The sequence below is a fragment of the Cnephaeus nilssonii genome, assembly GCF_951640355.1.
Source record: "Cnephaeus nilssonii genome assembly, chromosome: 12".
Taxonomy (NCBI): domain Eukaryota; kingdom Metazoa; phylum Chordata; class Mammalia; order Chiroptera; family Vespertilionidae; genus Cnephaeus; species Cnephaeus nilssonii.
In genome coordinates, this window is record NC_137083.1 from 25943916 (window position 1) to 25968234 (window position 24319).

The 24319-nt window shown below is 44.0% G+C and overlaps 2 protein-coding genes across 4 annotated transcripts in view; one reads left to right on the forward strand and one right to left on the reverse strand.

The window, feature by feature from the left end:
- Positions 1-1054: 1054 nt before the first annotated feature.
- PEG10 (paternally expressed 10) lies at positions 1055-7098 on the reverse strand (the record flags this gene model as incomplete). Its single annotated transcript, XM_079785329.1, has 3 exons — positions 1055-2443; positions 6590-6885; positions 7060-7098. The coding sequence occupies 3 exons, from the start codon at positions 7096-7098 to the stop codon at positions 1192-1194; spliced, it is 1587 nt and encodes a 528-aa protein (XP_079641455.1). The 3' UTR covers positions 1055-1191.
- Positions 7099-8479: 1381 nt separating this feature from the next.
- Positions 8480-24319, forward strand: part of SGCE (sarcoglycan epsilon) — a 67663-nt gene continuing 51823 nt past the window's right edge. The window contains exon 1 of one of the 3 annotated variants that reach the window (XM_079786291.1): positions 8480-8666. In XM_079786291.1, coding sequence (XP_079642417.1) covers positions 8558-8666 — 109 coding nt within the window. In that variant the 5' untranslated portion in view covers positions 8480-8557. The remainder of the gene's footprint in view (positions 8667-24319) is intronic. The other 2 variants (XM_079786290.1, XM_079786289.1) reach the window with 2 other exon arrangements.

Sequence of the window (24319 nt, forward strand, 5' to 3'; positions counted from 1 at the left end):
GCTGCCCAGGAACACACGCTGAGGGCAGAGATCCTGAAGGATGTGACAGAATTCACAGGCTGCTGTAGGAGGGCGGCGGCGGCGGCGGCGGCGGAGGCGGCGGCGGCTGCGGCGGCGGATACTGGGGTACCGGAGGCTGGCGGTACCAGTGAGGATTCCAAGTGATCATCACGGGGACATAGAGCGGGCGTCCATGTCCATCTCTTCCTACTGGGTACCAGGCGAATCCGACGGGGTAGGTCGGGTAGGTGCCGTAGGCCGGGTACGTGGGGTATCCAGGAATCTGAGGAACGTACTCAGCGTAGGTGGCCAGGTGGGCCTGGTCATCCAAATTGGGAACAGAGAGCTGAGGGTACTGATGCTGGATAGTGAAACTGTTGGGAGCGCGGCAGTCGTAGGAAACCTGCAGCTTCCACCCCCTCTTCACCTGAAGGACTTGGGCCCCGTTGGGCGCGATGGTTGGAGTGATCAGACCATCCTTCACGTGCCGGGCGATGAACTCCCGCAGAGCGGCCATCTCGGACTCGGACAGCGAGTACACGTGCCCGCTGGGGATGCTGTGCGCTCCAGGAATCATCTCGATGTTGGGGTCCACCAGGCGGTGGTCCGGGTAGACGTTCTCGTCCACGGGGGTGTACACGTTCTGCACGTAGTAGTACCTCACGGGCTGGTAAACTCTGAACCCCTCGACGGGGTAGAAGAAGGGGGGCTGCGCCGGTGGGAGGAAGGCTGGGATCGGGGAGTACACCCGGCAGTGGAATCGGCAGTATTCGGAGTCGAAGATGATCGAGCGGGTGCTCCAGGTGATGTTGGGGTCGTGGGTGCTCAGCCAGCGCACCCCCAGGACGATGGGGAAGAACGGAGACTGAGTCACATCCAGGGACAGCACTTCCCGGTGATTCCCCAAGTCCACGATCAGCTCGTGCGTTTCGTGGACCACGGGGCCCGATGCTATGGGGCGCCCGTCGATGGCTTCCACCAGGATCGGCCAGTCCTTGATCCTCAGGGGAATGGCGTGGCGGGCCACGTACTCGTGATCAATGAAGTTGCCGGAGGCGCCAGAGTCGATCATGGCCCGGACAATCAGGGTGTGTCTGCCGGGGATGTGAATCTGGAGCATCACTTGCAGGTGAGATGAAGCATCATCCGGTGGGGACCTTGTGATTTCTGGCCCGGTCGCTGAAGGTCCCTCTACAGCGGGGCCGGGGAGTTTCCCGCCGGCGAAGCCTTGGAGGCCTTGGCAGGACAGTTGTCGGCGTAGTGGCCTCCATTCCCACAGTAGAGGCACAGGTTGAGCTTCCGGCGTCTTTCTTTCTCTTCCTGGGTCAGGCGCATGCGCGCCCCGCCCACGGGCTCGGTGGGGTCCACCGGGTGGTGGTGGTGGGTGCGGGCCAACACCAGCACGCGCGTGGTCGTGGTCGTGGTGGTGGTGGTGGTGGTGGTGGTGGGCGGCTTGCGGGCGGCGGCCGCCCTGGCCAGCCTCCTCTCGATGAGGATGCACTGGCTGATGAGCGCGGGCAGCGACCGGGCGACCTCCAGGTGCGCGAGCTCGGCCTGGATGTGGTCGCTGAGGCCCTCGTGGTACTGGTCAATGAGCGCGGGCTCGTTCCAGTCCAGGTCCTGGGCGATCATCTGGAACGCGTTGGAATAGTCGACGACGGAGCCCATGCCCTGGCGCAGGCGCCTGATCTTGCGCTTGGCGGCCTCTCGCCTCTGGGGGTCTTCGAAGACGTGCTTCATCTCGGTCATGAAGGCCGGGTAGTTGTGCATCAGGTAGTGGGCCCGCTCCAGCTTGGCGGAGGCCCAGCGCGCGGCGCGGCCCGTCATCATGCTGGTGACGAAGCAGACGCGGACGCGGTCGATGGAGAAATCGCGGGTGCTCTTTTCCATGAAGATCTGGCACTGGGACATGAAGGGCACCAGCATGTCGGGGTTGCCGTCAAACTTCTCGGGCAGGTCTTCGGAGCACTCTTCCTCTGCGGGGGGCAAGGGGGCCGCCGCCGCCGCGGCGCCGCAGAGCTCCAGCTCGTCTTCTTCCTCTTCCTCTTCCTCCTCTTCCTCTTCCTCGGGGGCGGGCTCCACCTGCTCGCGGAGGTTCGAGTTCTCCTCGGTGAGCCTCTGCACCTGGTTCTGCAGCTTGTTGTTCTCCTCGGACTGCCTCATGACCTTCTCCCTGAGGTCGTTGATCTCCTGCGAGAGATTCTCCCGCCGCCGGCGTTCCTGGCTGGGGTTGCCCGGATCCCTCTGGCAGTTGTTGGAGGAGGCCGAGGGGTCGTTGGGGGGGGGAGGAGGAGGAGGTGGTGGGCAGTCGGCGGGCCCCAGGGTGGCAGTTGGGGTGGGAGGAGACCTCCCGGCTGTAGCTTCACTTCTGTGGGGATGAAGGCCTGGATCCTGGCCTCCTCTTCCACCCTTTCTTCGTTTTGCTTTCAAAAGCTTTTTGTTTCTGTAAAGGAGGATAGAAGCATAACTCAACAGGCACAGTCAAAGCAGCACAATAAAAAGAGCTTAGTATTGAAAGTGCCTACTAAAATACTTTAAATACATGAGTATTTAAAGCATAAAGTACTTTATAATACATGAGTATTTAAAGTACCTCTTTACTTGCTTACATTAATAGTTAATAAACAAAACCCCTGCAAAGAAACCATAGATAATGGGAAAAAAAACACCTCTTTTTGATGTTCAAATGATGTTTTTCTCCTCAAAAATCACCTACTCATTATGATTCAACAATACATAACTGTATCAGCAGGACACTGCTTAGCTTTGTGACTATCAAAGAATGCCAAGACACTCCAAACAGGTTGTTTTGAATCCAGAGAGTAGAGCAAGAAACGTTCAAGGTAAGATGGCTACCAAATTAATTACACAAGAGAAAGCCAAAATGATAACTGTTTTTAAAACAGTTATTAAAGAAGTTACAGATAATATAGCAAATAAACAAATAAAAAATCTGCCAGAAAACACATAGGATTGTCTAAAATAGTTTTCTGACCATAATTTGATTTCCCAAAAAGAAGTTCCTATGGGACAGAAATGGCACGGAGCAGCAACATGTGTATATCAATTTTACTCCTTATTATGTAGGCAATTAACAAATATCAGTTGCTACCTTCTAGGAGGAGCTGGGCTATATATATAGAGCCCAATAATAGTACACCTCAAATTTAGAATAAGGGTTGAATTAAATAATGCAGGTAAAGCACATAGTGAGTTTTTAATAACTGTTAGCTGATATTAATTGATAAGGTAACTAATAAGAAAGCAGAAACATTTACTTTCTGTGTAAAGAGGTTGGGATTAAAACAGGGAGGGGCTGCAATATGACGATCTGGGCATGCATTTCCCACCTAAAGATACTATTTTTTTAAATATTGTGTTGGTCAAACAAATCCAGGGCCTCATTTGACTTGCAGGTCACCAGTTTGCAATCCCTGCTTTTTAAAAAGGAGTTATCAATGGAGCCCTACTTGAAAGTTTGTAAGTTAGAGTGGGATAGGGCTGAATTCCTTGGGTTGAATGGTGTGGGGGTGGGGGTATGGGAGCGAAGAGACTAAATGTCCTAATTATGTGTATGGTGACAATCACACAGTGCCTATATTCTTCCTGAGTACAGGGGTAAATGTATGTAGAGTAATTAAATTATTTTAACTTTTCAATTATTTTTTTAATGAGCATCATATTGTCATTTTTGGAAAAATGACACCCTATATGCCCTGTGCCCTTTGCTGTTGGTGTGGCCTCTCCAAGGAGTGGCTATACAGCAGAGTCCTTAAGGGACATTTTAATAGTTTTAACTTTCTATTTAATTACTTTAATAACTTAGGCTCTAAAAATAATGAATAAATGACCTTTAAGATAAAATATTTGTTTTTAAAAAGTAGAAGATGCAATTAACACACCTTAGTTTGATATTTAATTTCATTTCCAACACATTAAAGACAATCGTATTGATGACACTCAGAATATAAGGTCACCAAATAATGTAATTTTTATTTATTAAATTTAAGGAATAAAGAGTTTTATTGTCCCATTAAAAAAACCAATAAGCACAGGTCAGGTGACTCAGGTGCCATTTCTGTCATCTAGATATTAGGAGTTTGAAAATACAGACTTCTGAAGAGGCCTGGTGCAGATTGACCAGGTCAGAAAGGTTAACCTACATGTCAATCCCAGTCACTGGAGTGAGTTGGCTTTATTGAGGCCCAGGTCTGATGGTTTTAACATCTGCAAAACACAATGATAGGTCAGAAATAACAACACATTAGGAAATTAGCAAATAATCACTGAATTGTTTAGGGAAACAAGATCAATAAGGGTTTAAAATTAACATGTTTTTAGTAGACAGGAAGGTAACAGAAAAGTGAGAAGACCTGAAGTTCAGACAATAGGGAGGGGCTGCAGCTATGTAACTGGGGGATACATGCCTCCCCTCCCAAATACATTCACATCTTTAAAAAAAATGTAAATCCAGTGCTGGTCAAACAAATTCAGGGCCTTATTTGGTCACCAGTTGTGACCCCTGACCTTTACTGTTATCAGGCCTCAGTCCCCACTCTCAGGAACTCTAATTTTGGAGTGGGGCTCGAAGTCTTAAAAAAGACGATAGGGTAGTGGGCAGGTAGGTTAACTTTCAGTGTAAGGAAAGTTTTAAAATGTTTTAACAGCAACTGGAGCACAGATTAATAAAGGAACAGGAGCATTGAGACTGGATTTAAATTACAGCTCCTTAAATGCCCCCTTAATAGGGGGGCCAGATTGGGGAGACGGGGGCCCCACTGCTAAAACCTGGAAGGACACCCAGCATAAAGCCAAGTCACCTGGGACAGGTGACATTTTTTACATATGAAAAAGAGTTTTGTGTTAGTCTTTTAGAAATTAAATACATACATTTGTTTAATCTTTGCCTCTTCAGGATGACCTCTAAAAAAGTCTATTCCCCAAACACACCAAAGACCGCTGTACATTAAACATTCTGTTAGGAAATGACACTTCATTAAGCAACACTTAATTGTTTTACGTTTTCAAACGTCCAAATTTCTTTTTGAGTACTATGTGTACTTTTGTGAAATGCAAGTTCATTAATATGCACATGTTTTCACCACTGGTTTGAACCTCTTTGAAATGCAGATACAAAGTTTCCAAGGAGGGGGTGGGGGTGTCAGGGTGCCCAGGTGGGTCAAAGGGCCTGGGGACTTACTGAAAGCTGTAATTATGTAAGTACATGTTTGTATACTTGTTGGGGGTGGGGTGGGATGTGACAGATTTGGGGAAGCCAAAGCCCCCAAGTCCCTCCCATAACAAAGTCCTGGCTCATGGTTTATAATATATAGAACCAGGTTTTTAAATTTCTTCATTTAGTTAGAAACATAAACATGGTACATCTGACTGGCCATAAAGTATGGATTTGTTTTAAAGAGATGTTTAATAATGCCAATTAAAACCCTCAATCTATATTTTGTAATGTAACCACTTTGTTACATTACACAAATTTTAAATTTTAAATGACAATTATGTACCATTAAATAATCCATTCGCCCCGAATTTAAATAATTAGCTTTTGACTTTAAAAATAGCTAATTATTTTGAGTATTTTGAATTAATTTAGTTGTGTTGTGTTATAATTACAGCTTACATTGGAGTTTTAAGATGCATATTTTAAAGTTCCTGTTAAATGTGAGAGAGATAAGGCAAGCAATCCATCACAGAAAAGAGCCAGGCGCAAGACACCAAAAAAATCCTGCAGACACCAAGGCAAACACCAAATAAAATAATTTACTTTGGTCACTTAACACATATTTAATGAGTGCCTACCATATGCCAGGCACAATTAATAAATATGTAGACAAGTTAGCCAGAGCTAATACCCTAGAGTTTCAAGAGAAAAAAAAATCCAGCTTCATAAGCACGTAATTAAACACCTCATCCTCGCTCAGAGGCCAAGCACCAATAAGCCACAAGTTGTTTCTTATTTTGTATCCACCAAGGCATGGGATTCCAGCAGGTACCGCCACAAAAATCTAGTAGTGTCGCAAAAAGAAAACAAAAAAACAAAAAACAAAACCAACAACCTTAAATATTGAAGTATTTAAAACATTTTGTTTTTCATTTGTAGTAAAAACATTTAGCTGGATTGCCTTTAGAGGCGCCAGCCATGTCAGCATAGAAGCACCCTTTAAAGCCCACTATCGAGAATTTAAATTGTGGGATTATGTTACTTAATATGCAAAGCACTTATAAAAAGTGCTTATGAATTCCAGGTATAATTATTATTATTAACTGTCCTTTATTATTATTATATTAGACACTAGTGGATAAAAAGCAAAAGCGGCGCAGCAGAGAAACCGCAGGGGGGCGGGGCTGTGCAGCCAGGCTCAGGTAGTGAAGGCGCGCATGCGCAGAGATGGGCCTGGTTGGGGAGGGGTAGCTCACACTGCGCAGGCGCAGGTGGCTCTGGGGAGGCGGGGCCCTAGGCCAACTCAGAGGAGGCTGGCTCAGGGAGGGGCGGGGCTTTGGATAGGCAGGGCCTGGGGGGGGGCCACCACCTCAGAGGAGGCGGGCTTAGAGAGGCGGGGTTTGGGGGAGCCACCTCCAAGGAGGGGGCTCTGAGAGAGGCGGGGTCTTGTGAGCCGCCTCAGAGGAGGCAGGCTCAGAGTGAGGTGTCGGGGGGAGGCAGGGTCTAAGAGGCGCGCTCTGGGAGGCGCGCTGCAGAGGAGGCGCGTTCTGGGGAGGCGCGCTCTGGGGAGGCGCGCTCTGGGGAGGCGCGCTCTGGGGAGGCGCGCTCTGGGAGGCGCGCTCGGGAGGCGCGCTGCGGAGGAGGCGCGCTGCAGAGGAGGCGCGCTCGCAGTAGGCGCTAGGAGGCGCTAAGCCGGCTCTGAGCCGATACTGCGGAGAAGGCGCGCTAGAATGGGCGGGGCAGGTCTGAGACTGGCTGCAAGCCTCTCCCAGGATCCCCCCTCCCGACACCCCTCCCACCAGTCTCCAACAGCCAGATTCATTTCATGCAACAAGAGCAATCCCCTCCAGATCCAATCCCTCCCCAATACTAAGCAAACCAACAGTTTCCACAAACTGTTGCTGGACGCGGATTCGCGCCATCACTACAACTAGACCGCCGCTTCCATCAAGCGCAGCTAGGCAAGGCAGCCCGCTCTGCCGCCACCGAAATATTCCCCTTTACACTCAAGTCGGGGCCCCTCCACTCCACTGCTATATAGCAGGAATGGTGTGGGCAGAATGTTAAACGCTAATTTTTGCCCGGGGCTCCATTTTGTCTACCACCACCAGCACGCAGAGACCCGACCTGCAGAAAAACGTAGTGGGAACCATTCCAAAAGGTATGTTAGAGACAAAGGGTGGGGTCCCCCCTCTAAGAAGCCAGAGTAATTTTACTCTGCAGCTTATATCCCTCTACAGCTGGTTTCTTTGTAGCGCCAATGCAGCTTGCACATCTCTGCAGCTGTTATTACTTTGTAGCGCATTTGAGGGCATAAATTGTTCTGCAGCTCATGTACCTCTGCAGTTCCTGTGCATTGTAGCTTGTAGCTCCATGAAGCACTGTTGCAGTGCAATCATCATTTTTTGTAGCGCTCATCTTTTGCAGCTCAGATTTTGTAGCGCATTTAAAGCGCAAATCAATCTGCAGCTCCTATATCGCTGCAATTCCTCTTGGCTTCTAGCGCCCATGAAGCGCTTATCAGCCTTTAGCGCAATTGAAGCGCTTATCATTCTGCAGCGCATGAAGCGCCAATTAGTTTGTAGCGCGTATCACTTAGTAGCGCATTTGCAGAGCCAATTCCAAATTGGACTGTAGCTCATGTCCGTCTGCAGCTCATGTCCGTCCGCAGCTCATGTCTGTCTACAGCCCGTATCTGGACTTAGGTTCTGGAAATCAAAGCCCTGAAGGCTTCGTTTCTCCACTCAGTTTTGGGGTTCAGCCAGTGAAGGCGTGACAAGGTTTTCGTGGAGATATTCCGAGGCGCTACTCCATCTCCCGATAAGAACGGGAGATGGAACGGGATCTAAAAAAAAAAAGAACAAAAAACGTTCTCACCGCATACTCACCACGCGAGGACTCCTCTGCGAAGACAGGAAGGACGGGGTCCCACACCTGTGCCAGGCGTGGGATCCGCTGGGTGCTCCGCAGCCCGGAGTGGCTCCGGTTGCGAAGCCCGCTCAGCGGACCTTTCGCGAGGCTCGGTGGACCCTCTCCGATGTTCTCCGCTGGTTCTTCCCAGGTCGTAGTCAGGTTTCTTCGACACACACCAACCGAAGTTGAAGCGCGTGTACCCGGAGCGCCGACTGGCCGCCTTTTATAGGCTGAACAGAGGAGGGGGCGCCAAATCCCAGCGTGCTCCGCGAGTTAGGGGGGCGGAAGGGGTGCGGGGGCGGGAGGGATGGGGGTGGGAGCGCTGCCTCGCTTCCCGGGCCCGCCGCTAGAGGGAGCACGAGATTACGGAGGGGGTGCGGGATGCTGATGCTGAACTGGCCAAGCTGGGAAGAAAGAAGAAAGGGAGGGGAGGGGAGAGCGAGGACGGCCGGCCTAGGCAGGCCAAGAATGCAGTTTCCCCCGTGGTGGGAGCTGGGAGACCCTTGTGCTTGGACGGGACAGGGTCGGGGGACACGCAGGATGCGCCCCTGGACCACTGGCACCTTCTTGCTGACAGGTTAGTGACCCGCGCGCGCGACAGGAGGTACCAAGGCCAACTGGCCTCCGCCCTCCCATCCCCCCACCGAGGTTTTGGGTACTCGTGTTCATTTTCTGGGCGTCAGCCCCTCTTCTTGCCTGGGTCCCCACTGCACCCCTCTTTCAGGACGCCCCCCACCCCACTTCCGGGCCTTGTGCGTCGCTTCCCGGGCTTGACCCTTGGCCTTTTCTTTTTCTTGGCACCCCCCAGGGCCCCTCCCTGCCCAGAAAGCGCAGAAATTTTACCTCCAATTTCCATTCCCAGCCCTGTCCCCCCCACCCCCCCATCTCCAACCCTGGTGGTGGACCTCTACGAGCCCTGCAACAAAGGGTTGGGGGGCAACAAAGGGCTGGGGGTCATTGCCCATTTTTGGGGGGCTCGTTACCCCACGAATGGGGCTCGGCGGCCCAGAGGCGAGCCATAGGAAGGGGGTGTCAAGCTGCGTCCCTCTCTACAAAAAACACATTTTTTTTCCTTTTCTTGAATCTGATCGGGAGAGAACAGAAAAAAATGTGCATTGGAAACATCTGATTACCCTTCTTCCTGAGCGCATTTCTCGGCGGCGGATCTCTGGTTTCTTTCTTAGTCCTGGCTGAGTAGGGAAGCGGAATCTTGAAATACGGGCTCTAAGCTGGCATCCAGGTCAGGCTTAGCCCCGGCTGGGGGCTAGAGACGCCGAAAACAGCACTATTTGCCCCACCAAGTGCACTATTTCAAGAGAGCAGAGACAATTAAAACCAGCTGTGGGTGCCTCCAGTGCGCCTGGCGGGCTCAGAGGCTCGCAGCCACGGCCTTTTTGTGGTGATTACGAGATTTTCGCAGAGATTTAGTCTCCCCGTAACGTTACATTTTTGTAAATCTCCTAGGGAGAATGCCCACATTTTAGTCACAGCAACCTCAGTGTTAATTAAGCCTTTCAGCTGCGATGCCGAGATTCGTCTCCACATATAAACATGTATGTTTTACAGTAGAGGAAATGGCAGCGCTTTACAAGACCCATTAAATGAGGAGGAAGGAGGCTTTTTCAAAAAAAAGCCTTAGCGCGGATTTCCCTGTAAGCGCCCCAAAGTGTTAGGCGCTGAGAAAACGGACAATCTGTTGATAATCTGAGCAAAATAAGTTTAAGTTAAAATGGGAAAACAAATTGTCGGCAGCTGAACAAGTTTCCGTAAACCGATGAGACACGTTTGTATTTGAAGGCTAACATTCAGCACAGTTTAGTAACGTTGCCACAGATTGTTTTATACGGAGAGAATAAATAAGAATTTGACCCATTATCGATAGCCGGGTGGCAGGCTCCTATTTAAAGCGAGGCTTCTTAGAAATAAACAAAATTGTAGCATTATTTGCTGAGAAATGTAATATTGACCATTAGATAGATGAATGAATGAAGTGCAGATTTCCAACAATGAAAGATATTTATCTAGGAACTTGGGGGACACAGTTTTCTTTTGAGAAGTGCCCTGTAATCTTTAGGATGTGCACCCTTTTCTGCAAGATAGAAGAATATCAGGCTTGCTTATGTTGGCTAGAGTACTGCTGTGGTGACCACGGAACTGTCAAATGCTTAGCTTTATTTTAATCCAGAAAATTTACTGCATCTAATTGTTAACCAATAGATAGTCTTTTCCAAAAAGTCAGATTAAAAATCAGTATAGATGGCAGGGGAAATTCAAGTTTATAAATTATGCCAAGATTTTTAAAGTTTGAACAAGTTTGAATCAATTGATTTTTTTTTTAATTTCAAAATGTTAACCAGGATTTTTGTTGTTGTTTAAAAAAAGCTTTAGTATTAGTTTTATCATAATTTCTATTCATTGCACAAAAAAGTAATTTCTATTCATTGTACAAAAAGTAAGGGAAAAATATTCCAGAAAATTGGGAAAAAAAATGAAGACAATCAAGATCACCTGTAACCTCTTCATTCTAAGATAACCCCGGTAAGCATTATGGAATTTGTTTTTTCGGACTAAATCTAACTAATACCTATTTTGGTGAGAGTTGTATGTATATAATTTCTAAAATTAAAAAAGGGATCAAATGAATTTTCTCCATTATTTTCTTTTCAAGGATACTTTAGCTGTCAAATAACATTACATTTTCACAGATTTTTAAAAAAGGAAATGGTGATTATTTTTTCTAATTAGAATTTTAAATGAACATTAGTACATAAAGATCTATACCTAGAGAACTGAGAATTTTCTCTGATTTCACTATTCTAACATACACATAGTGACCATTTTGGTGTATTTTCTTATGTTGTTTATTCTTCTACATATGAAATAATTTTTACTTTGCCTTAGCAATACAATTTTTCTAGAGAAGAAATCAGTAGATAACTAGTTTTGATTAACCTTTCTTATCTAAAACAACAAAATGTTAAAAATAAAAACAAAATGCAGGGTTAATAGACAATACTTTAGATAACATTTTTGCGTTACCTAAAGCAACAAAACAACATGAAAAACTACCCCCCCCCCGATATTAACAAAGACTTTAATACCTTTTTGACATTTAGAATCATAAGTGAATTTTAGATTTTCTCAGGTATTTGTTCCTAGTGTTGACTATTTCTTACCTATTTTGCACAAGATTACATGTAAAGCAAAATGTAATGCCAGATTACATTTCATTGCTAATGTGCATTATCTATTTTACCAAATGAGAACTGGGCATTATATTTGGACATTTTAATCCATCTTAATGAAAAATTTCTCTGAATCTATGAAGCTGTTGACTTACCACCAACATTTAATTGCTAGTTTAGTGGGGAAATTGTATTTCAAAACGAAGTGGAATATTCACTTGTCAAATAATAACTAGACTTCTATTTGGACATCTTACCTATTTAATGATCATTTGCCATTTATTTGTGAAGCTGTTGATTTATTTCATGTATTTAGCTTAATTTCTCCAATGGTGGGAAAATTGTATTTCAAAAACAAAGTGGAATTTTCATTTGTCAAATTATAAGTGGACTTTCTAGTTGGACACTTTATCTATTTTAAATGACAGTTTGCTATGGATCTGTGAACCTGCTGATTTACCATATACATTTGGCTTAACCTTTAGCATGGTTGGAAAATTTATTTCTAAGCAAAGTAAAATTTTCAGTGGTCAGATATTAACTGGACTTGGTATTTGATCATTTTATCCACTTATTGTAAGAGTTTGCCATAAATTTAAAAGCTGTTGATTGACCTCATATATTTAGCTTTACTCTAGTACCGTTGACAAATTGTATTTCTAAGCAAAGTGGAATTTTCACTTACTGTAATGAAAAAATACTTGTGAGAGACAACCTCAAAGAGATAAAGATAATAGGTATCCAGTTTCTCTAACGCTGGCTTTCCATGGATGGAAACCATGTTCAAATCAAAATGCGGCAACAGTGAAGAAAACCTGGCATGTTAAAATTTCTCAATCAAATATTCAAATTGGGTGGGATTCTAATATGTGCCGTATTTGTAGATCACATCTTGTCCAAAATAACTAGTTACTTTGTTCCTTTTTCTTTTTTACTGATTGACCACGCTTACTCTATCAGTCCCCTTTTCTTAAAACTCATCCTTCCCTCCGTTCTAAATACCAGTGCAAATTCTATTGCTGATTCCACTCTTAGTGTTCAAAGGGACTCTCGGTGAATAGATGCTATGGGTGTACGTGTCTGTGAGAGATTCTTGGGCTGGAGCTCTGTTTCAGTCAGGGGCTTCACAGAAATAGTAACATGGTGATTTTGTGTTTATTTCCATTCTTTCCAATGAGCAAAGACAAAGAGACAGACATCACAGACACACAGACACACACACAAAAAAATCCAATCTTTTCCTAAACTTTAGGATCCAGTCTGCTATCTCCCTGGTTTGCAGAAATATTAAACCAAAAGCAGCAATGCAAAATAAAAAATAAAAAAAGGAGAAATTGGTGTTTCTAAGGATCAACAAGTCTTTTCAAAGGACCATTTTTTCTGATTGGGGTTTTCAGGTTGGTAGGATCAGATGCTCTGAAAGCTGTTTCACATGAATTGCCTCCGATGGAAGCAACATTCCCGGGGTCTTCAATTTTTAAAACAATGTAACTGCAGCAAAGACAGGATTGAGTGAAAACCATCCCCGCAGTCTGCTATTAGAACATGTGCATGGATGCTGTGGTTTTCTAGTCTGATGCATGTGCATATATATTTTTTTACATGACTATCGTTTTAATCTGTGTAGATTTTTTTACACTTCGTTGCGAAAGATAAGTGAATTTTGCTTTCAACAAAGCATTTGTCAGGGCTCTAGGATGCTCTTGTGTGTGACATGGTGTGCAGACTACCAGCAGGACTGCTTTGTAAGCGTGACTCCGGTTGAACCAGCACCTGCCAGGTGTGTGGGTTACTGAGCGTGGGTCCCGCAGTGGTCCCCGGCGAAGAACGACACGCCTTTGCCTCGGTTCTTCTCTTCTTCAAAATTTTTCTGAATGACTTTGATGAGGACCTAGGGCACTTGCTGTAAAAGCCATACATGACTTGAAAAGGGATCACCGTTAGAATTAGATAGCAGAACTTAGAGTTAACATGGTTTAAATAGGTTGCAATGCTATGCAAAAAGATGTTTTATACTAGCCAATGCATCATCATTCACTGAAGTGTGAGGAAGGAGGTGGCTTTACATGGTGGTGATTTTTTTGAGGGAAAAAAAGGTTAATATGAACCAGCAGCATGATGTGGCTGCAAAAAAAAATAAAAATCAAATTTAGATTCTGGTCATAGGATAGTGCCCACATGTCACAAAAATGAATAGCACCCTGCTCTAATTAACCACATCTGTAGTATTGTGTCCATTTCTGGCTGTCACATTTAAAGAGAGATGTTGACAAATTAGACAACTTCCAGAGCCGTCCGTGGGGATGGTGAGAGGTCTGGCGGTCCTGTCGTGGGAGCTATCTTCAAAGAGCCTGGAAATGTTTAGCTTGACGACTAAAAGTAGACATAAACTCTTCTGTTTGTTTCAGAAAGCTGAATTAGTACCAGTGGGTGACAGGGTTCCCACTGGAGACCTTCCTAACAGTGCAGCTCAGCAAGACGATCGACTTAACACCTTTACTCAGTCTATTCTTTTAAAACATCAGAAATATTCACCTTTCTTGCAATGAACATTTCGTTTGAAGGCCATGATACCGTCTTGGTGTAGGGCAGCAAAGATACTTGTGATGGGAACATTTTATTCTTTCTGATCAACTGTCTAAAACAAATAGTCCTACGTGTTGCAAGTTGATCTCTTACAACTTGAAAACTGCTGCAACAGGGCAACTGAATACATTCCTTTCTCCTCTCTCATTCCATTTCAAACATGAAAACCCAGAAGAGAATTAAAGTTTTCTTCCCTTCCCCCGTCCCCCCCCCCCCCCCCTAAAAGTGTCCTAGCATTGCTTGCTTCCTAGAGTTACTCCTTCCCTCGGGTTTCTAGCTCCCTGGGAGCAGGCTTCTTGGGCAGAGTGGCCACAGATGCCGGGGGCACTCAGGGTTAAGGGGAGCAGGTTGCTGCTGGCTGCTGGTCCAGGACAGCTCAGCCCTCGGCTGGTGGAGCCTCTTACCCCTGGGGACACGTGGGGCAATTCTTCCTTCTGCAGCCCCCCCCCCCCCCCCCCACATTATATGTCCTTGCAATACTTAACATGTTTGCTTTATTTTCACTAGAAAAAAAAACACCTTCCCATCAAAAGTAGTTTCTGGCACTGTGCTCTTTCAACTTCTCTCTCTTCCCGGTTTCGGAGTGCCTCAGGGGTACATTCCCAGTGTCTCAAACATGTCTCGGGGCAGACTGTCCATCTGCCTACTGATGGTTTGTCCTGATTACCCTATCTAACTTGGGAAACGTGGTGCAAGTATGCACACAGGACTCCACTCCTGAGGAGTGATAGGCTGTAAAGCATCTGGCCCCACAGAAACCATTTTTATGCACCAGAGCCTTGAAAACTAAAGGGACCGCCAGGGAGAGATGTGAAGCAAGAACATTCTTCAGTTATCTCTTTTCACTCACTTTTCCCTGCTTTTTTTTTTTCCTTTTTTCTTATTTTCTTTTTACTCCTGCCTCTTCCCTCCACACCCAGAACTTCCATCCTTTACCCCAATTGTTAGGTCAGAATCGCAGGCACTGGGTGAAGTGTATTTCTCGTGTTGAACAAGTGCCTCCTTATTTTCCCGTTTATCAAAGAGCCGTGCCCTGTTGTGGGCTGGCGGCGGCGCGCAGGGCCACCTCTGCTGGCTGGCGTCCCGGCCGCCGAAGATGCCACAGGCGGGCCTGGGCCGAGCTCCTGTTCCCGGGAGAGAGATGCTCGGGGAGGAGCGTCTGGCTTGGCACCACTGGCGCACCTGCCCCCCGGGCGGCTGCTGGCCACCATCCCCGAAGGCACCCTGGGCTCCTGCTCCTGGGCCTGGGAGGTGCAGGAGCCCCCCCTGTTTACAGCCTGAAATTTCGAGAACTTATTTCAGAAATGAATAGGAAGCCTCAACGCAGGAGTTGCTGGCATGATTCTTAATGCTGGATTCTCAAAAACAAAACAAAACACCAATCTGTTAGTAAAAAGCTCAAGTGCTCTTTTCTTGAGTCACTTGGGTAGAATTTTTATTTTATTTTATTTTTTTGTATCTTCCTCTAAGGATTTTTATGCAGTATTGATGCAATAGAGGGTTCAATGTGTTTTGTTCCTTAAAAAGCACTATTCTTTAGCATGTCTCACTTTCTGCTTAATTGCCTCGGGACTAATCAGACTTTTAGAATGGGTCTCCGGCATTCTGTACCCCGGGAATCGCCACGGCATCTGTTGTGACATAGAAGGCAGACTTTTTCTCTTCGGACAAACGAAGCCGCTCATTTCAAAAATGTTTAGGGGTTAGGCAGCTCTGGTATAAATTCTTTCCCATTCTTTAGCTTTCCACTCATTCATCTGGTCACCTCTTGGATTATTATGGAGATTTGGGGCACACTGCGAATTTGAAAGAAAAGATCACAGTTGATTTTCCTGTGGTGGCTAAATTTTAGTTCCCCGTTCCTTCAGGACTAGGCAATAGAAGTAAAGTTGCTCTTTTACCTCGGGATGCAGAAGAAAAGAGAGGAAAAAAAAACAATAACCCAAGGCTGTTTTGTTTTTCTCCCCTTAGGAAATTGGTGTTTCTCACTTCGCGGTAAAATGACCCTAGCTTTTCTCCCCTATGAAATAGTTCATCGTTAGAGCAGCATCTTTAGCATCTTTCATTTTCTATAGTTAATGGAGTGGATTCCAATCACAGACCAGCTCTGCAGAGGTGGAAACGGGGCAGGTTGCTACATGTGCGCAGCAGAATGCCCAATGTGTGTTATTTTTGCCTAGCCGCTTTACTTCTGAGCGTTTAGCTCGTAGATCTGTTTGTGAAAGTGCTCAACGACAAAAGGATGAGGATGTTTATTGTAGCATTGGTAGTAATAATGGGAAAACTAGAAAAATAGCGGTCATCTTTACTAAGCGATCGTTCTTTTCATTCATTTATGTTTTTGATGGCGACGGGTTTTGAGACCCCGTGTGAGTTCCCAGGGAATACGCGTTCCCAGCCACTATGGAACTTTTACACGGTTGGGGTTGACAAAGATTAATTAAATAATCACCCACATAAATGTGCCCCTCGACCTGTGCTACAGGCTACGAACACCGCTAGAATTTCTAAGTCGTGGACTTAGACAGACAGGGGGATTAAAGGAGGCTCCTCTGAGGAAGCACTCAGAGCCCAAGGATGAGTAAATGTTATTGAGGGGAAGAGAAAAGGTACATTTGACATAGAAGAAGGAGCTCTGGGGGCCCCGGGGGCAAGCTGGCTTGGCAGATAGAAGGTGCTGGACGAAGGCCAGTGAGGTTGGAGCCGGGAGGGAAAGGGGAGCACAGTGTGCAAGGAGGGGAGACGGGAGGCGAGGGAGCAAATTTTGCAGAACCCGTTAGACCACTTCAAAGAGTGTAACCTTTTCCCCCTAAAACCTATAGAAAATAGTTGGAGGGTTTAAACAGGGCACGAGCAGATGCACATTTCAAAAAGAGTGCCCCGGTGGCTCTGTGCAGGGAGGGTTGAAAGGGTCAGGAGAGATTGCAGCAGATCAGCTCCAAGGCTACTTTTCGCAATCCGGGCTGCAAGTGATGACCTCCTGGGCTGGGGGGTGGGGGGTGATGAAGATAGGAGGGACATTTTAAAGAGTAAACAGCAACAGCAGTGGGTCATGGATTGAACTGGGGCAGGAAGGGATGTCAAGGATGATTTCTAGATTTCTGTTCCTATTCGTGAGGATGAGGCATGCCGGAGGACCAGACTGTAAAGGGAACCATCAGGGGTCCTCGTTGGAGAGGCTGGATTTGAGGTGCTGGTTAAAAAAAAATATGATTGAGCCACGCAACATAAAGCCATGCAACCTTACTATGTAATACCATGCAAACATGTTCAAGAGATAGGCTAAGTGAAAAAGTGGGATCGCATTATGTAAAAAAGAGTACAAGTGTTTATATGTACATGTATGCAAACATGTTTACAGAGAATATGGGAAGGTGCAAAGACTATTGAGAGTGGCATTGGAGGGATGGCAATAGATACATGAAAGGGAAACTTTCATATTTTATACCCCTACCCCTGGTTGTACTATTTGACAGGAATGAATTACAAGGAGAACGTATGGCTTTTATAAAAAAGAGAATTAATGACAGTTTCAAGTAAACAGCTAAGGTGAGAGTCTTTTTCTTTCAGAGTTTTCTTAATTGGAAAACCTTGTAAGCTGATTATATTTTGTTTTGAAGAGCTTTTCCCCCTACAGTTTTACTTCCCTAACCCAGTAGCTCTCACACTGTACCTTTTAATCTTCCACTAGACTGCACTATTATATAGTCTAGATTTTATATAGTCTAATATACTGTTTTGTAGTCTGCCTTTCACTAATTTTATTAATTTCAGAACAGTCCAGCATTTTGCAGAGGAGGATATTAAATAGTAATGGTTCATATAATCACCGCATATACTAGGTATCCCTTTCGTGATGGGTCCCCCTGGTGCGCCTTACTCACCTAACGTTTCTGAGATAAAATACAGGAAGTTCTATTTCCGGGCAGTGGAAACCCAGTAATACTGTATATGCCTTGGTCGGGTTATTTGAGCAAAAGAGTAAAACTACCAAGAAGTGGATAACCCTTCCCTTGCCATTAACTCTTGTATTAAGCCAACGCTTCTTTTTATTGACTAATTCCCCCTTCAGCTTTCATATGTGTAAAGCAAAGTTGAATCTCGTGCTCATTCAGTTTTGATTTTGTTGCATTATTTCCTCAGCATAAACCTGAGTTGATGAGAGTCAGAGGGGACGAATATCAGTATGTAACTCGCTTCTTATTGCATCTGGCTTTCCTCAGAAGGGTTAAACTGCAGCTCTCAACAGGTACGCCTTGGCCAGCGCTGAATTAAGTCTTGCTAGAATGCCATCTTCTTAGCCTTGCAAGAGGCCATGTGGCGTTTGGGAGGGTTGGAGCCCATGGGCTCTTGCTTTGCTCTGAGCAGAGGTAAATGCTCGGAGCGTTTACTCCAGGCTGCCTTAGATTATAATCATTTTTCATGTGTCTTATGTCCATGAGTAAAAAAAAAAGAGAGTGTTATATTTTATAATACCAACTATAGGAACAATAAGATTTTTTATTTGAACATCTGTTTTTTAAAAATCACATATAAAGGAATCTAAAATGTTCTTAATATTAGTTGAAGACTAAAGGTAATAATGACTTGGTGTTTGAGTTATATGCTAAGCATTCTTCTAAGGGTTTTAAATGCATTATCTCATTTAATACTCACAATGTCTGTATGAAGTGGGCACTGTACCCCAGCTTCCTACCAGATGAAAACATGGAATAACTTACCCAACGGACAAAAATTGGGATTGAACCCAGGCTCTCTGTCTCCAGAGACTCCGATATTATACACTACTTTTCTGTACTCCAATCTTACTTCACTCTGAAGCTTAATGTCTTACCTAGCTTGTGCTAAAATTAAATATCTAATAACTTAATTGTATTAAATAATTGCTTATGTCATGCCTTGCCACGCTCTTCTGTTTTAACAAAGTTTGGAGGCTTCTTACTCTGGTGTTCTTGCTATTGCACTTCTCTGAGGGACAGCTTTTCCTCACTCCTTTCAGAGGTGGAGGTGGAGAGTTCTCATCAGCAAATACCTGATGAGATATAACATTTTAACCTTCTCTTAATGAGTTGTGTGTGTGTGTGTGTGTGTGTGTGTGTGTGTGAATATGGGATTAATTTCCACAGCCATTGCCTCCTTGCTAGCTATTTCTAATCCAGCAGTCAGGGAAAGCCTTTGTTTTTTCTGGAAAGAAAAATGAATTGAAGATGACTTGCTAATAATAACAATAGTCATATCTCAAATGACATTAAAATATATAGTTTTAACTTGTTTTTGCATTTAACCGGGAGGGTGGGGTGGGGGTGGGGAGTTCTATTGATGAGTAAGTAAATGATATGAACTTTGGAACCAGTTAAGAAATGGGTTAAAAATCCAACTCTGCCAATCACTGAAGGTATGACCCGGGATAAGCTACATAATTTCCTAAGACTTCTTATCATTGCAAAATGGAACTAATAAGTACTCCACAAAGCCGTTAACATAAGGATTACATTAGTTAACATGTATGTATCCCTTAGTGGAGTGCCTCACACTTAGCACTCAAAACATGGTAGCTAATAATAATGTCAGCTAACGTTTTGTGAGAGAGAAAAATGTAAGAACAATATGAGACCATTTAAAAAGTATCACGGGCAGTTGCATAAAGGAAATGAAGGGAAAATGTAGAGAGTAAGGGAGCAGCACCGTGACACAGGGAACGGTGAGAGAAGGGGAGCGATGTAGGGGATGTAAGCTATACATCCAATCTAGGAAAACAAAGTCTGTGTCCCCTTCCAGGGAAATATGACTAGAGATGAAACAGTGGACTCACCTTGGTTGTAAGGCGAGTGTGTTAATCACATTAAATTCCATTTGGCATATCCTGCTGTTTACTTGGACAGTGATGTTGGAGTAAGTTATTATTTTTTTTTATTATTTCTATCCCTTGACATTCTGATTAGCTCATCAGCAATCAGTCACTATTCACTCTTCAATTGCTTTTATTAAGTAGCCACCCCACCCCCCATCCCCGTCAGCAAATTATTCACATTTAGGAAAGAGTCCTGTCTCTTGAGAGAGAGCTTGCTCCAGGCAGGATGAAAGGTAGTCGTGCTGCTACAAGACTTGAATGCATCATGGAATTTTAAGACAAACTTTAAGTATTGTATGGTTTCTAGGGAATACAAGGGTATGCCAGTCACCTTTGGATTAATTCTGACTTTGATGATTTTTCAGAGGGAGCACTGAGGAATTGAATAAATTGTATAACTTGATATGCTAGCTAATTTTGCGACTGCCTTTTTAGTCGGGGCTGTGTAAGCGCAGTATGCATGTAATTCTTTGCTTTTGTGTTTCTGAATTAGAGCAAAAACACATCCAGGTACAATTATAGCATATATTATCCTGAACGCGTGAGCACAGTGGAGTTCCTTTCAATATTTCTGAGGATGGTCAATTATATTTGAAAAGAGTCCACCAATTTGTACATGCTGGCTTTTTTCCCCTCTCATTAGAATTAATCTTGAAAGTTATATGTGGAATATTTAAAAAATTAAGTCATATTTTCCTATCCTAAGTAAGGAAATTTGTGCTCACAGAAAAAAAAAAATGTTGGGCTTTTCTAATGGAAATCAAATTTTAAAGTACTAGCCTGTTCCTGGGAGTATTCCGCATTTGTCAGTGTGCAGATTGCAGTAACTTTTTTATACAGGAAGTTAGTCAAGTGGATCCACACCATTAAAAACAAATGGTTATTTTCATGTTATTGAGATTTTTCCCTCAAGCTGTGAGTCTTGAATATTTAAGTAGACATCCCATTCGTGACAATCTGTCTTGCCTTTTGTGACATTGTCTTGTGAGTAGAGCCCCCAAAAGTTGTCTTTTTATTGAGATTTATTGGGCTGTGGTCTTCTGTGGTTAAAGTAGGAATTTAGATGGATCAATATGGACTTTTAAAAAATGAATATGCTCAAAGCAGCGTTGGCCTTCAAATAGAGCAATATCTGTGAGGTGTGTTTAAACTATTTTACCCTGCCTCTGTTTGATAACCATTGAGGCCCCAGTCAGGTTTGTATTTTTCATCCTGAGGAAGGCAACTGGACTGCCCTTCCATAGGACCTGGAAAGTACAAGCAATGATAGCTTCCCTGGCAGGGACCCGGAGTAGCGCTCAGTCATATACTGGCTTAGTCAGGCTCTAAAAGCCAGGGTGCAAAACAAAAAATCCTATAGAGTTATTCTAGTCGTTTCTTTAAATTGCCCTTAAAGTACAATATGTGCAGTTTAGTGTATATAACTCTGAAGAGTAGTTTTTATGCACAACATAGTCTGAGAACCACTGGGCTAGAATAAAGGAAGGAACAAAAGGGGTGCAGTCTAGACACGCAAACGATTGTTTCTTTGTGGTAGCTCCCCAATCCATGGAAAAGTGGAGAATTCTAAAGAATCCTGCTTGCCTGCAGGATTTACCCCATTCTCCTTTGAGATCAAGCCTCTGTAATCTTCAGACATGTTACTAGATGCGGTTGGTAATGTAAGGATTAGGTTAGACAGTAAGCATGAACGCACCTTGCTCAGGACCAGGTTGGTGTGCTAGGTTTAAATCTAAGTGCTGCTTGTCATTGTTCTTTGGAAAGTTGTAGAGAAGAATTTGGCCAGCTGCCTCCTGTTTTTTCTAGGTTGGGACTTCCCACTGTCTAGCAGTGACTTACACGTTCTTGCACATTGGCTGCCTCCGTGGGCCAGTTGGAGGTAGGAGTGGGTGAGGTTTTCAGTTCTAAGGTCAGGCCCTACATTTGGTGGATATGATGTGACTCAGTTGAATATCATACATAACCCTTGGGATCTGTAGGTCTTCTCTTGGTCTTCTAGAGTTCAGATTTCTATGTGAGAATCACCTGATGAAATTGTGTAAACCGCCTACCTAGACTTTCCATGGCGAAGTCATGACTATGTGTTTTTAAATGTTTTTTTTTTTTTATTATGTGTTTTTTTGGGGTATGTTCGAATATGTATTTTTAGAGAACTGCCCAGGTGATTCTTATGCAACCAGAATAAACCTGGGAAGTAATATATTTTTGCCACAGGAGTCTTTGAACATTTATGAGCCTATTTTAGCTTAAATTATTTAGGAAATAACTACTGTATTTTTATGAAGGTTTAAAAGGACATAATTTCAGTTATGAAGTGAATCAACCACTTATTAGCCGAATCAACCATAAGATTGACCTTTCAGTAGATGTAAAATTGGTACACTTAGGTTTACATATTTTAAAAATTGAATACCAATCAAGTCGTTTATTTGCTTGGGGTGCTAGGGCCTTTGATTTCTACTCCCAGGTATCGCTGAAATGATCACCTGAGGTTTTGTTTGCTTGTTTTTAACAGCTTGGGTTTTGAATTGCATTTTCATTTTCATTTTGGAAGGTAACTTGGTATTTCACATAATTCAGAATTTTACTTGAAGCTCAGTTTGAAAAGGAAATGTACGTTTCATCTCTGATTCAACATTAAGTTTCCTCTATCCCAGCAAATGTTTCTGTCTCCACTCATCCTTACTGTCTGATTCATGAAGTATATTTTATTTGTGTATATGCTTGGTCCCACCTATTCCAGTGTTTCTTAGATTGTTTCTCTTCACTTATGTTCCTTTTCTTTATCCTCTTTTTCTGTCTTTTCCCCAGCCTATGCACAAAAATTTGTTTCCTCACACGAAAATAACCAACCCTTCTCTCCACCTTGCTGCGCTTCAATCTACCATGTCATTTTATCTCTTTGCTTCTCTATTCCGGCCAATGTTCTTGAAAGATTAACTTTATTTGCTGCCTCTACATCTTGACCTTTTGCAGTTTGGCTTCTATGCTTACCACTTTATTGGAACTCCATTTTAACGGAGTCACTAATAACTTCTTATTTCCCACATCTAGCCGTCTTTTCTAAGCTCTCATCCTCTGACCTTTTTGCAGTATTTGAGGATGCTGATCACACTTTCCTTCTTGACATCTCTTCCGTGGACATTCAAGACACTTCAGCCTCAGTTGTCCAACCTCTGTGACTGCCTGCCTCTTACTTCTTTGCTGAATCATTCTCTGCTTTTGCTATGTAAATGTGTTTATTAACATGTTCTTCTGCCTTTGCTGTTCCTCCCACTTTTGTGCATTCCTTTTTGCTGTATTTTAGCTCCAGGAGCTAGGACAAAACTATGGGCTACCCCCTGAGGGACTCTTAGACTGAATCCGGAGGAAATATATCTGAGATGGCAGAAGAGAGATCCAATGTTGTGGTTAGGAAATGGTGCCCAAATATTAAGTCTGAAAGGTAAGGATGAAAAATTGGAAATTAAGCAGTAAGAGTAGTAGTTTGTATGATGGAAAATAGACAGATGGGACAAGAGCATGAAGATATATCTTCTCCAATCACTTTGTACACGAGAGCCCAATGCGTATTACCTGGGAGCATGATCTCTTGAAGGAATTGCTGGCTTTGGCTTCAACAATCATTTCTCAGGCGATGAACCTCAAATCTGCATCTGAATCCCCATTAAATTCTCCTATGAACCATAGTTCTACTAGTATTTCAGTATTCCTCTTAGATGGTTTCCCTGGGATATTTATTTAACTGGTACCCCAAATTTAACATTCCAAACCAAATTTATTTTCTTTATCCTGAAACCAACATTTTTTGAGGGGAGGGGTTCCTAATATATCACTGTTCTGTCATTCTGGATAAAAAATCCAAAGCCATCTTTGATTCTCCTTTTAGCCCACATCTAGCTATTTGAAAAGTATTGTCAGTATTATCTCCATGATGTCTTATAATTGGCCCTACCTTTACTACCTTTTGTTTCAGCTGCTGATTTATGGGCTGGCTGCTACTCAGCACTCCAGAGATAGTCCCCTATTTAGTATCCTCTTACCCCTGTTCTTTTCATTGCTGCCAATCTAATGTTTCCAAAACGCAACCGTGAATTTAGAAGACACTTAAAAAAAAGTTTTACTGTTGATTTCAGAGAGGAAGAGAAAGGGAGAGAGAGATAGAAACATCAATGATGAGAGATAATCATCAATCAGTTGCCTCTTGCACGCCCCCTACTGGGGATGGAGGTGGCAATCTGGGCATGTGCCCTGACATGGAATGGAACTGTGACTTCCTGGTTCATGGGTTGATGCTCAGCCACTGAGCCACACTGGCCAGGCTAGAAGACACTTTAAACTTATCTCGACATTCCTAGCCAGAGATAATTGCTTCCCCCTCAGTGTTTTTGGAGCACTTATGCTTTCTACCATTGTGTATTTATGTATGATTATTATATAATATACTATATTACATGTTATGTATATATTTCTACACATGAATTATAAATCCCTATAGATTGTAAGCTCCCTGGGGGGCAGGAACTGTCTCTTATTTACCTGCTACCACCATATATTCCTTGCATTGACTTGCAACAAATGTGCATTGAATGGAATTAAACAACTGGC